At 44.0% G+C, this 11,835-nt stretch overlaps 3 protein-coding genes across 6 annotated transcripts; all 3 read right to left on the bottom strand.

Annotated features, from left to right (window-relative positions):
- Window positions 1-36: 36 nt before the first annotated feature.
- LOC146276559 (protein mono-ADP-ribosyltransferase TIPARP-like) lies at window positions 37-3,910 on the bottom strand. 4 transcript variants are annotated; one of them, XM_084700994.1, is made up of 7 exons: window positions 3,610-3,824; window positions 2,418-3,271; window positions 1,904-2,072; window positions 1,522-1,709; window positions 1,067-1,330; window positions 745-894; window positions 37-650 (listed from the first exon to the last, which is right to left on the bottom strand). In XM_084700994.1, exons 2-7 carry the CDS (start codon window positions 3,251-3,253, stop codon window positions 527-529), a joined length of 1,731 nt encoding a protein of 576 aa, XP_084557120.1. In that variant the 5' UTR covers window positions 3,254-3,271; window positions 3,610-3,824; the 3' UTR covers window positions 37-526. The 4 variants fall into 4 exon arrangements, with proteins under 4 accessions (XP_084557120.1, XP_084557118.1, XP_084557117.1 ...); XM_084700992.1 differs by lacking the exon at window positions 3,610-3,824 and adding an exon at window positions 3,831-3,910 and having other exon boundaries at window positions 37-894; XM_084700991.1 differs by having other exon boundaries at window positions 37-894.
- Window positions 3,911-3,952: 42 nt separating this feature from the next.
- LOC146276558 (E3 ubiquitin-protein ligase TRIM35-like) lies at window positions 3,953-6,620 on the bottom strand. Its single transcript, XM_084701006.1, has 7 exons — window positions 6,494-6,620; window positions 5,864-6,326; window positions 5,511-5,606; window positions 5,209-5,439; window positions 5,082-5,104; window positions 4,874-4,992; window positions 3,953-4,725 (listed from the first exon to the last, which is right to left on the bottom strand). The coding sequence occupies exons 2-7, from the start codon at window positions 6,284-6,286 to the stop codon at window positions 4,181-4,183; spliced, it is 1,437 nt and encodes a 478-aa protein (XP_084557132.1). The 5' UTR covers window positions 6,287-6,326; window positions 6,494-6,620; the 3' UTR covers window positions 3,953-4,180.
- A 113-nt stretch (window positions 6,621-6,733) lies between these two features.
- Window positions 6,734-9,637, bottom strand: LOC146276557 (E3 ubiquitin-protein ligase TRIM35-like). Its single transcript, XM_084701007.1, has 6 exons — window positions 9,121-9,637; window positions 8,777-8,863; window positions 8,462-8,689; window positions 8,255-8,277; window positions 8,050-8,174; window positions 6,734-7,788 (listed from the first exon to the last, which is right to left on the bottom strand). The coding sequence occupies exons 1-6, from the start codon at window positions 9,553-9,555 to the stop codon at window positions 7,256-7,258; spliced, it is 1,431 nt and encodes a 476-aa protein (XP_084557133.1). The 5' UTR covers window positions 9,556-9,637; the 3' UTR covers window positions 6,734-7,255.
- Between the last annotated feature and the right edge of the window lie 2,198 nt (window positions 9,638-11,835).

Raw genomic sequence — 11,835 nt, 5'->3', positions numbered from 1 at the left:
TCATTGTTTCATTTACAGTAAGAAATTGTTTGCTTTATTATTTATTTTTTATACAGAACAATTGTGAATATTTGACAACAGTTTATTTTCAAAAACACTACTTATTCAAAATAAACAGTTGGAAAACATACAAACACATCCAATGTTTACCATGAAGAAACTCTGAATTAAACTGGAAGATTGCATATCCTCTTCCGCTCATCTATTTATTTTTATTTTTTACTTGATAATGGTTAAACTCCACTGGACCCATGCATCATTTGTGTTCATCTAAAGATAAAAACTGATCTACTGCAGATACAATTTTCCTTTAAACCGGGTGAACAAAAATATTCAACAGTAAACAGCTTTGACATCTTATGTCTGGATCTCTGTAACTCGAGTCACAGTCAATATTCTACAGAATGAACATTTACTACTTGTTAACAAAACTAACATACTCACTCGACTCACACCAATTCCACCACCATGGGCAGCTCTCTATACTTGATGAGGTAGTATGGGTAGCACTGGCATCTGTCAAAGACTACAAAAATTGAGGGTTTGGGCAGGCTGTCCACACAGGAGTCGTACAGGTTGCAGTTGTTCTTGCTGACCGGCGGGGGACGGCGGAACTTCTGCTTTCCCACGACCATCTTGCCCACCAGAACCTTGGCGAGGAACATGTGTTGGGTCAGGCTGCCACCAGACGGGGTGGCGTAGGTGTTGGAGTATCTAGCGTCAGAGGCAAAGTAGGCACCGTACCCGTGAGACACGCCGTTGACCCCGGCGACGCGCGGGTCGATGTTGTTGTGGCAGATGTCTTGGATGTTGGTGCCTGGGGTCCCGTGGAACAGATGGCGCTCCAGCCCCTGCCCTGCCCTGGGGTCACACTTCAGCATGTGCTCCTTATGTCTGGGGCAACACAGACTTGTTAGCACAAGGTAACTACCGGTAAACACATTCGGAAAGACACTCACATGATTGTACATTGTTGTGTTTAAATGTGCTATGGGATTAACATTGACTTGGCGGCACTACTCATTGTGAAACTTGTAAAGCAGTAGGTATTGGTCACTTCCTATACCTCTGGAACTTGTCCCAATGGAGGACGTTCTGAATCTGCAGGATGTTGAGGATCTCCACGCTGGTCTCTGGCAGGCTCTGGTGGAACAGGCGGTAGATCTTCTGGTAGACTAGAGAGAAGGGGGGCACGTCCACCATGATGCTGTTCTGCTCGGGGTTTGGAGCCCACATGGGAGGGTACCAGGTGGAGAACTCTTCCAGGGGATCCACGCTGAAGTTACCCGCCGGTGAATCAGCAGGAGTGGGGACAGTCAAAACGCCTGTCCTGTGCAGTAAGGGGAAAGTCGGGGCGATGTAAAAGTGCTGTCTGTGGTCTAGATTTCCCCAGATTGGGCTTGACACTAGCTAGATTGCACTAAGCATGGGGTTGACATGTCCCCCCCCCCCCACATTCAGACATGTTGTATTTATTCCCATCCCATTTATACTCCAGCCCTACTCAGCAGTGGGCTGTACCTGAGGTGAGGCAGCAGGTTGAGCACCGAACGGTAGGCCGGTCTCCATCGGATCCTGCGCTCAAAGCCTGTGGTGACATTGGTCTGGGTCATACTGAGGAAGTTCACCATGTACTCCTGGGATCCGATGTGGAAGCGACAGTCCAGTCTTTCACTGGCCATCGTCTCCAGAAGGAGCTTAGACACATCCTGCCAAAGTCATCACAGACACTCTGCTATCACTAAAGCTCAGTATTAATGACATGCAGTCGAAGGACAGAAGAAGAGTTTGACTGGTACAGAGGAAGAAGCCAAAGTAATGTGTTTGTGTGTCGTCGTGGGAAAATGTTGTGGGAAAAGTGCGTGTGTATGTGTGTGTGTGGTTGTGTGCACAGTAGCCCTACCTGTTTGTACTCCTCCCAGTTGAGGTAGTTCCACCAGAAAAAATGCCACTCGGTAGGGAAGTGGGGGTTACAGATTCGGTTGGAGGTGTTGGAGAGACGCCTAACCAGGTCATACTTCTCAGATTTGCCAACCTCCATAGTGTCAAACGACAAGGTGACTACAGACATTCTGAAAGATATTAACAAAACATATTGCTGGAAAATGATGTCCAAATGAAGGGAATTGGACACAAGATTTCACATTGCTGAATAAGCTTGACATAATAAACGCATACATTTCATTCATTTGACACATACTTTCATCCAAAAAGACACGACAAAGAGTGCATAGAAGGTACGGCAGAAAATCATGGACATAGTTTTAACAGTATTCAGAAGGAGTTAAAGTCTTCAGCTACCAGGCACAATGGACAAAAAGATACAGAGCAACAATAACATCTTGGTTACAGTAGCTGGCTAATTAAGGCAGAAACAAACCACAGTGTATTAGAGTATGCTGCATTACTCTACTCACCCATCACGCACGCTTATCTCGTCTCTGCTGACATTACAGTACAGCCTCTCCAGGCGTACCTGGTTACAAATGGAAAAGTCCAACCACTGATCGCACGTGCTGTTCCGCAGCTGCCAGTGGAAGGGGAACGGCGTGTGATGTTGCTTGCACTTGAGCCCAAGGAAACAATCGTTGATCAGGAAGTGCTCGCATATCTGGATGTCAGGGGAGTGCTTGGTGTGGAAGAGGCGACAGGCAGACAGGGGTGGAGTAGAGGTTGTGAACTGGGCCTGGTAGCTTGTGGTGCCTACGGTGCTATCTTTCTTGGCAGAGGTGCTGGGCTGAGTTGGAGGTTGAGGTTGCTTGATGATAAAAGGCAACGGGAGGATGACGGAGTTGGGGATGAGGACCTGGTTGGGGGTGGGGAGGCCGGGAGGGTGAGATGGTAGGGACATCAGGAGGCTGCTCTGGGGGAAAGTGACCAGGACATTAGGAGTGCTTGGGTCTGAACCTGCGTGTGGAGACAGGGATTGGATGATGATTTGCTGAAGGCTGATGGCTCCGGTCTGGGGCTGGGTTGAGGCCAGGGTGGTCCAGGGTGTGACACTGATTTGGCCACACTCTGGGTCTGGCACCGGCTTGGACAGGAGAGGAGTGAAACAAACATTAATACTGTAAGGTGTCACAGTCCATCCGATGTCCACTTGTTGTGAGCGCATACTGTCCCACACTGGAAGGCTGGTGTTGGTGTCAGAGGGCATCTCCAGAAGAAGAAGATGGGAGCTCAGGAAGCTGACTTTGGATGACTCTGAAGGTGAATCTTTGGGTGAAATCTCACATTCCTTTCTCCTTTTCATCTTGCTTGTTGAGAGAATCTGTAGAGACATACGAGTTTAAAGCAGGACTAGGTACTTTAAAAACTGCAAGGGTATATCTAAAATTAATAATTAATTCGATGGTTTTTGTTCCAAAGCCCTGGAGACACAATGGTCACCGTCTAAGCTATCCTTTTGCTCACCTTTTAAAGAAAAATACATGTGCGATTTGCTAACCCTAGAGAGCGGCTATCGAGGGCATAGTGACGGGTTAACACAACAGTAAGTAAAACATAATCATTCAAACCATCTTAAAAACGTTATACAAACATACATACACATAATAACAATATATTCCTTCTAACACGGTTATAATATAGGTTTAAGACGTAGCCTACTTCTGTCTTCTTCCTTACACTGCGTTGTGCGTTACTGTACCGCTTTGTCGACTCTCCTATTAGAAGCTCACTTTACACAAGTTAATAGGCCTAAAAGTCAAACGATGGTGGACTGAAACATTCGTCTACTAACATAATTAAATGTAGGCCTCCGCAGTAGGTGCCCTCTAGATAATTTTAAAATTATATTCGATTCTAGCCGTTCTGAGGTTTTAACTCACGTCAGTGGATCTGAAAATTCCAAGAGTGGTTTATTCCAGCTGCCCTCTAACAAAAGACAAAGTAATAATAGTAATACTAATGATTATATTCATCAATTACAAGTAAACAAAACAAATTACACTTTTAGTTGACATGCTTTTATTCTTGCTCGAACAAACAGTTACAAATTGTAACAATTATATTATCTGAAACAAAACAAAAATAACAATCGGAAAATACAATCTTAAGTGTAGTGACATGCAATTAATAATTAGATAAAATCTCAGAATATGTGTAAGTGCTGTCTTATATTATTTAAATAATAAATCAATTAGACTTCAAAAGATAAATATATTATGAATTGAGATTCTCAACTACAATCAATCGTTTTTACAGAGACCTCTAGTGGCTCAATCCTGAGAGGACACTGTTTACATCCAACCCAGAAGTAGGGGAAGACCTTTTCAGAAAAGATGTGTTTGAATGTGTAGATGTTGGAGTTGTCTGCCGGATCAGAGAAAGACACTCTCCCCCTCTCACAATCCACCTGCACCCGGATTCTCTGAGGCTTCTTCTTCAGGTTAAGACGTGTTAGGGGGGAGGTTCCTGCAAAATACATCTTGTGGTAAAAGTAAACAGATAAGTAGCCATTTTTCAGCACTGATGATACTTTTTCCTTCCTCAGGACAGATTCTTTGTCCACACCCAGGACCCAGGCGGTGTTCTCCCCAACCTCTACATCCCAGGTGTGTTTTCCTGAGGTGAAGCCCTCGTGGCCCAGGACGCCAGTATCAGGGTCAAACCTCTCTGGGTTTTCTGGAAGCATCTGTTTGTCATCACTGTCTCTCACACTCGTGAGGTCTTCTGATAGGAGGAGCCAAGGAGCAGCTGTGTTGGGGTCAAGGGTCACCGGGGCTGAGGAGAGTGTGACAACACATCTTTAGTACCCGATGAAGTGACAAAGCCGTGCTGCCGTCATGTCTTGGGGTCTACTGAGTGTCTGACTGTACTTTATATACACTGTACTGTATATATACACTATATCATGGTCTTATGTACTTACTGTATTTAATGATCCCACGCATTCTCTCCCATACCATGTACTTAAGAGAACCAAGGTACTTGGCCACATCTATGAGGCATCCCTGATCCACAACTGGTTCCTGTAGTGTACAATGAGCACTGCAACACAAAATAAAGTACTTTGAATGGAAACGCACAAGGCCACTGGCAAAATAGGTTGTCAGCACTGACAAAAGGAGGAAACATACCTTGACATAGTCTTCTTGTATTTCTGGGTGGAGCAAAAGACAAATATTAACAAACAAAAACCATTGCACTTTGGTAATCCACCTAGAAAAGGTCATTGAAATGACGTCCATCTGTGGACGAGCTCACATGCAGGAGGGAGATGTCCTCCAAGGCCATCTCTGCTTCGAGGGATCTTATTGTGTCAGAGAGAGAGGCTATGTTATTGTTCACCTCCTCAATCTTCTGCCTCATCCTCTCCGTCTTGCTCTCCTGCTCCTCCTTCAGTGCGGCCATCCTAGCCTCCTCCTCTGCATTGAGGAACTGATGGAGCTTCTCAAACTCCTCGTGGGTTCTCCTCTCCACAAAGTAGGCCTGGGCCTGAAAAACAGCTCCTCTATAATACTGTCGGTATTAAGAGTTTTTAATGAATGATCGACATCAGCGTTTACCTGAAGGTGTGTCGCTATGTTCTCGTAGCTTTGCTTCATTTTGTCAAAAGATTCCCTCTTCTCTTGAAGAGAGGTGAGAGCAAACGTGATCTTCTCCTATCCAAAATAAGAACGTAGAATTTAGATTATGTGAGCCTCTTTCCCCAGTCCTTTAGGTGACGAGGCTGAATAAGTATCTGGGACAACTCTACAAATATCTACAAAAGTAGACAGTGCTTCACATCCAAGTCCAAAAGGCAATAGTAAATATCACCAGGCTTAACTTTAAAAGCATTATTCCGACCAAATTGTTAACAATATACAGTGTGCCATCGAAGCCCAATGAGTAATCCAAGACGTTTGATGTTACTGACCTTCATTTCGACGATAGCCTCGTTGACAGGGCAGCACTCGTGTTGTTTGTGCTTCCTGGAGGTGTGGCACACCACACAGATTGGCACTTTGTCTTGCAAGCAGAAGAGCTTGAGCCTTTCCCCGTGGAGAGCACATAGCTCCCCTGGTTCACAGTACAGCTCGCCTGCTGAGTCCTGGGCCTCACTCTCCTGGATGTAGGACTCACACAGGTTCTTCAGGGTCAGACTGGCCACAGGCTCCTCCGCAGTCTCCCTCCTGCAGAGGGGGCAGTCGCGACAGGACCCCTTCCCTGACCAGTACTGCTGCAGGCAGGAGGCGCAGAAGCTGTGGCTGCATTTGAGGACCACAGGGTCCCTAAAGATGTCACAACATATGGGGCAGGAGAGATCCACCTCTGCGAGAGAGAGTCTGGCGACTGCCATCCAGGCTTCCCTTGTCAGGTATGTACGTCAAAGGCACGAGCTGGAAGTGTGACAGACAAAACTGCCTTCGATAAAGTCACACACAAACACTCTGGAGGGAGCGATATTGCTTTTCACTTGACTGTTTGAAATAACATGCTGTCGAGATATGTTTGCGTTTTGTAAAAGAAAAAAAAGAAAATGAAAAAACGTTCTAGAGACACTCACCTTACAGGACACAGCTGAAAAACAAACTACGACACTGAAGTTGTTTCAACTTCCTGCTTCCTGTTAAAATGAGTCATCATCCGATGGGGTGGAGCCAAGTGGTCGGTTTTTTAACCCTTAAAAGAAAAGCACTTACTCAAATGTTTGAAAGTTTCCCGTTAATCTTTTCGTTTTGTCCTTGTCCGCGGTTGAAAATTTCATAACAGTAAGTAAACCATCTAAGCTCAAGAAAGAGTTCAATTACCAAGGTAAGATGTTTTATTCAAGTGTGACACTGTAATGATGCAACACATCTTGTAAAAGTATAGAATGTTTAAAATGAACAGAACATCTCAGATTATACTCCAATATTTCAGTTTACAGTTACAAACTACTTTTGATTGAAGCAGCAGACTGCTCCGTTATTATTTAAGTAAAACATAGGCCCACTGTAGATTTCAAAAAGCTATCCCCGTCTGGTGGTGATACCTGGTAGTGAACTTCAACTTCAACAACTTTCAGGCATTTAAATGTCAAGCCATTTTCAGAGTTTTCATTGGTGGATAAATATCCACCAGAAGTGTCTGATGTGTATTTTAATGTATTTGTCTGTTTTCTGTTGGCCTTCGTTACATGTAAAAAATACAATAGAAACAGATGAACAGATCAACTTAAAACTTCTTAATATTGAGATCAACGGTTTGCAGATAAATATAGCATTTGGCATATTTGTCATTTTCTAGTACAATAATAATTTACAACATTCCTCAGCCAAAAAGTCAGTTATTGAAGGCCTCCAAAACTCAAATCTAATTTCTCAAGCTTCAGTGGACATTTAAGGCTGCCAGTATTAAAGTATGGGTACACATTCCCTGTGAACTTGTTGTTGAAAGTGTATAATTCTGTTTGGGTTATCTGATTTGAAAACTTCAGCTCTCCTTTGTCGTAGTTCAGCTGTACTCTGATCACACGAGGGCGCTCTGCTACATGTATCTCAGAGCGTGCCTTCACACCGGCCCTGTATTTCCCACTGACAAACCTGATGCTCCACAGTCCACTTCCAGGGTCCATTTTCAACAACCTTTTGCGTAAGATTGACTCCTTGACCACCCCTAAGGTCCAGTTGTCACTGTCTCCAACATCCACAACCCAGTAGTGGCTGCCTTTATTGTAGTTCTCAGATGCCAAGACCCCTGCTAACATCCGCTCAGGAACATCTGGCCATGCCTGGTTCGTCTCACTATATGTCACACTGGTGAAGTCATCAGTGAGGATGAGTTTTTTGGACAGTGTGTTTGGATCCATTGTGACTGGATCTTTGGGAAGGGGACAGTTACAGAAACACATTTACACACATTGACATGGTGTGATGTGGCTACTATAAAACAAACCAGTCCTTGACTCAGGCCACCAAAATACTGTTAGAATGTGCACTTCTGATCCTTGATCATCTGCTGTGCTTTCTACATGCACTATTTGCATGTCACTTTGTATAAAAGCATAGGTTAAATGAAATGAAAACATGATGTCACTTTAGCTGTGTGCTCTGTAGACTGGTCTTCTATGAACAAACTTACTGTGTTCAAGAAGTGCTGTCATCTTGGACCAGACTTTGAACTTTAGAGATCCAATATGTTGGGCCATGTCAATCAACATTCCTGGTTCAGTCTGCTGAGGTGTGTGCTGACTGGTGTTGTTTGCTCTGTGGTAATAAATGTCATTGGTGTGGTTACCAACTGCGTCATTTTCAGTCACAAAAACAACTGATTGAACCGGACTTACCTGTCTAGTATTGACTTGTAGTTCTGTAGAGACAACATTTTTGAAAATGAGAAACAACCCAATACTTCTAACACCCATTCTATAGGGAACAACTGGACACTAATATGTTTTTCAATTTCTCACTGTACACTTGTTCACATGTTTACATTGCATACCAAGTATGACAAAACTCCTAATTGTCCCCAAGGTTCCCAAGTCCTATTGTACCTTCAGAAAGGTGACATCATTCTCCATGTCTTTACTGATTCTTGAAGAAGTCTCTAAAAAGGACGACATCTCCTTGGTCAAAGTGTCATTTCTTTCTCTTATAACTTCATATTTCTGCTTTTCTTCTTTCCTCAGAGCAGCTATCCTGGCAGCTTCTTCCTCCTCCAGGAACTGCTGTAGTTTTACAAACTGGGCTCTTATCATTTCCTCTCCACATTGTCCCTGGTACTAAAGCAAACCAAAAAACAATATTTTGTTAGAGTGCTCTATAACCTTTTTGCTGTATGGTTTGAAAACGTTTTTAAAAATACCAACCGTTATGTGGTCCATCAGGGTTTTATGTTCCACCTTTGCTGGCTCCAGCAGACATTTGGTTTTCAGCAGAATAGCCTTGATTTCAGCCTAGAGTCAAAGGTTGTATTTTAATATTATCAAAGTGTATCTGACACAACCTAGAAAGACACAAAATAAATAACTGTTTTTGATCTCAATGTTAGCCATGACATTTATGTCATAACCAATTCAGCAAGCATTTATCTGACCAAAAGTATACCCCATAGATTGCTATTGCTTTGGATAAAATGTTATGCTAAACGAACACATAATCATTATATCTGATTAACAGTAAATAAGAGAAAAAAACATATGCTCTGTCTCACCTGCAGTTCAGAAACAGCCTCTTCAATGGGATAGCACTCATGACCCTTATGTGCTTTGGATGTGTGACAAACAACACAAATGGGCTGTTTGTCCTCAAAACAGAACAATTTGAGTTTCTCATCATGTAGCAAGCACATGTCCTGAGATCCGGAGACGTTCTGAGATCCTGACACATCTTGAGATCCTCTGGTCGTGTCACTCTTGCTCTGTATGGATTCACAGAGTCCCTTCAAGGCTAGGCTCACTCTGGGCTCCTCGGTGGAACATTCTTTCCGACACACCGGACACGTCACACTCTCTGTGTCCTGCCAGCACTCTTGCAGACACCCATGGCAGAAGCTATGGCTGCACTGTAACACCACAGGGTTGTTGAATATGCCACAGCAAATGGGACAAGACAGGTGTTCCTCCAGCAGAGAGATATTAGTCGCCATTTGTAAAACTCTCAAAGGGAAGTGGTATGACTCTCTTACTCTTGACGGATCCAAGCAGCTATGCTTGATAAGATGAGTCCCGCCTTTCTTTTTCCACACGTCACTAATATGTTTAGGCATTATGCATGTTGGAGCCAGGACTTTTCAGGACATGAAACACTACACCCAAAACCACATAATTACACACACACGTGTCTGACGTGGAATATTCTCTGCTCTCTTGCTTGCTACGGCCTTGAGAGAGGGGGGGATTGTTCTGGAGATTAGTTGTCTAGGATTTCAAAATGTTACCAGCACTATGAGTAAATACTATATTTGGCATGTTTCTCTCTCTCCCTTACACACACGCACACACACACACGTTTATTTGTGTACACTGAATATTTATTGTAGTAGAAGTATTTTACCACTAGATGTCAGAAGAGTGTTTTTCCTCGTCCCTTTCTTTTGACCTGAAACTGAAAACACAATCCTTCTGAGCCAAGCCAAGCTTATAGCCAGCCCAACCCAACCCAACCCAACCCAGCCCAGCTCAGCCCAGCCCAGCCCAACCTAACCCAGGCCAGCCTTGCTTTGTAGTCAATCCCTGAGACTCCAATAAGCTCCATCAGGTTGACATCCACAAGTTATACCAATTTTGTATCACTGACTGATACCGCATGGAGAGCACCTCCGGTAGCTATTTTCACCCTCATGTGGGAGCTGTAAAAAGACGCAGTTAAACTGATTGTCTTTCCCCAAGAGGTCCACCCTTGACTTGATTCCCTTCCGCAGCAGTGTGAAGCTCCAAACTGCAGAGATTATATCAGGGAGTTTATTGATGACAGTAGCTCAGAGAGCATACTAAACTCTGTTAGTGATAGAATATAACAGTCATATTTATTTTGTCCTTGTATAAACCTATTTGCAAATATATGACAACAAGTCAATACTCTATTACTCTGCAGAGTTTTTATCTGCCAAGGTGGACGCTAACCAATGAATAGATAACTATTAGTTACGAATGCTCTGAAAAGGGCTAAAAGAGTGAGAGAGAGGGTGATGGAGAGGGAGAGAGAAAGACAAAGAGACAGAGAGAGAGAGAGAGAGAGAGAAAGAGAGAGAGAATGCGAGAGAGAGTGCAGATGGAGAAACAAACAGAGAAAGACAGAGAGAGATGTGATAACAGACTCCAGGTGCTGACAGTTGGAATCCTCCCAGGACTTCTCTACATGCTGTGCCTCAGCTGACTGGCTCCAGTCCACAGTGCCTTGGATCAACAGTACCCCTACACTAACCCCCTCGTGATTATCAGCTCGGTAGAAATTGTACTGCAGCCTTGACTCTTCTGATCGCAGAATAACAACACAAACATAAGCAGAGCGTAAAGCCTTTAGTTACAGTGTCATTGCAGCATGGGTTGGAGCCTTTGAGAAACTGAGTCTATCTATTATGGCATTACTTTAATTGCTGCAGCAGAGATGAGGTGAAGAGGCGAAGACCACAGCTGAATCATACTCTTTCTCTTATCTTTATTCAATCTGTAAAGAAAACGGTTGTGAGTTGTCAACAAATCATTTCCATGCCCTCCACGTCCTCTGCAAAGAGGACCAGCATCGTCAAAGGATATAAACCCCAAGCACATCCATTTCATCACAGGATGCTTTCATTTCAACTTTTCACACATGAATTGAGGCCTCCATTTAAATTGGATTAAATGCACAATTTCACCATGCCTGCCAGGGCTGCCCACCACAAGTTACCTTTTTCAGGCATATTGATTCATATTTTTCCTCTGCTCCCACTGAAACGGTAGAGAAACTTTTGACAACAATCTCAGTCAGACGGCACTGTCAAGCCCAAAGGCAAAAATAGTGGGGGGAAATGACAGTTTCCTAATGTTTAGGGCGAGAGTTTGAAAAAGCCTCACCAGAAGTCATTTCAGACTGACACCAGGTTGAAATACAGGTGAGTTGGCGCAGCCAGTGAATACACACTCTCCGACCTGAGACACACCACATGTCCTCCCTCCCTCCATGCATACACAGACACACACACATACCCACACACAGACATACAGAAATGAAATGCAATCACCCTTCACCCAAGTCTGGCCTGCAGTGGGAATGAGGAGGTATGGTCAATCTGATTTAGAGTGGTTGGTGGAAAGCCCTTGGCTCAGTCTTCTCCTTGTGGCTCTGGAAGGTCGCCAGCCACCTTCAACCCCTCTCAGTCTCACACAAACACGCGCGCACACACACGCAGCACCGCTGAACAAGATTCAGAAAAGTCACAGATATA

The sequence above is a fragment of the Hypomesus nipponensis genome, chromosome 7 (assembly GCF_054491055.1).
Source record: "Hypomesus nipponensis isolate SF chromosome 7, ASM5449105v1, whole genome shotgun sequence".
Taxonomy (NCBI): Eukaryota; Metazoa; Chordata; class Actinopteri; order Osmeriformes; family Osmeridae; genus Hypomesus; species Hypomesus nipponensis.
Note: the sequence above shows the minus strand (reverse complement) of the source record. Positions and strands in the feature narration are given on the sequence as shown.

Bases quoted from the DNA above. Each gene is read 5' to 3' on its own strand.
- LOC146276559 (XM_084700992.1), bottom strand. From the start codon at position 3,253: ATGAAAAGGAGAAAGGAATGTGAGATTTCACCCAAAGATTCACCTTCA. The intron at 2,073-2,417 runs GTGAGTAGAGTA...AATATCTTTCAG, and splicing joins GAGATAAGCGTGCGTGATGG to AATGTCTGTAGTCACCTTGT. The intron at 1,710-1,903 runs GTAGGGCTACTG...TGACTTTGGCAG, and splicing joins ACTGGGAGGAGTACAAACAG to GATGTGTCTAAGCTCCTTCT.
- LOC146276558 (XM_084701006.1), bottom strand. From the start codon at position 6,286: ATGGCAGTCGCCAGACTCTCTCTCGCAGAGGTGGATCTCTCCTGCCCC. The intron at 5,440-5,510 runs GTAAACGCTGAT...GCTGTTTTTCAG, and splicing joins ACATAGCGACACACCTTCAG to GCCCAGGCCTACTTTGTGGA. The intron at 4,726-4,873 runs GTAAGTACATAA...CACTCTCCTCAG, and splicing joins GCGTGGGATCATTAAATACA to CCCCGGTGACCCTTGACCCC.
- LOC146276557 (XM_084701007.1), bottom strand. From the start codon at position 9,555: ATGGCGACTAATATCTCTCTGCTGGAGGAACACCTGTCTTGTCCCATT. The intron at 8,864-9,120 runs GTGAGACAGAGC...CTTTGACTCTAG, and splicing joins AGGCTGTTTCTGAACTGCAG to GCTGAAATCAAGGCTATTCT. The intron at 8,278-8,461 runs GTACAATAGGAC...TTGTCTCTACAG, and splicing joins ATGATGTCACCTTTCTGAAG to AACTACAAGTCAATACTAGA.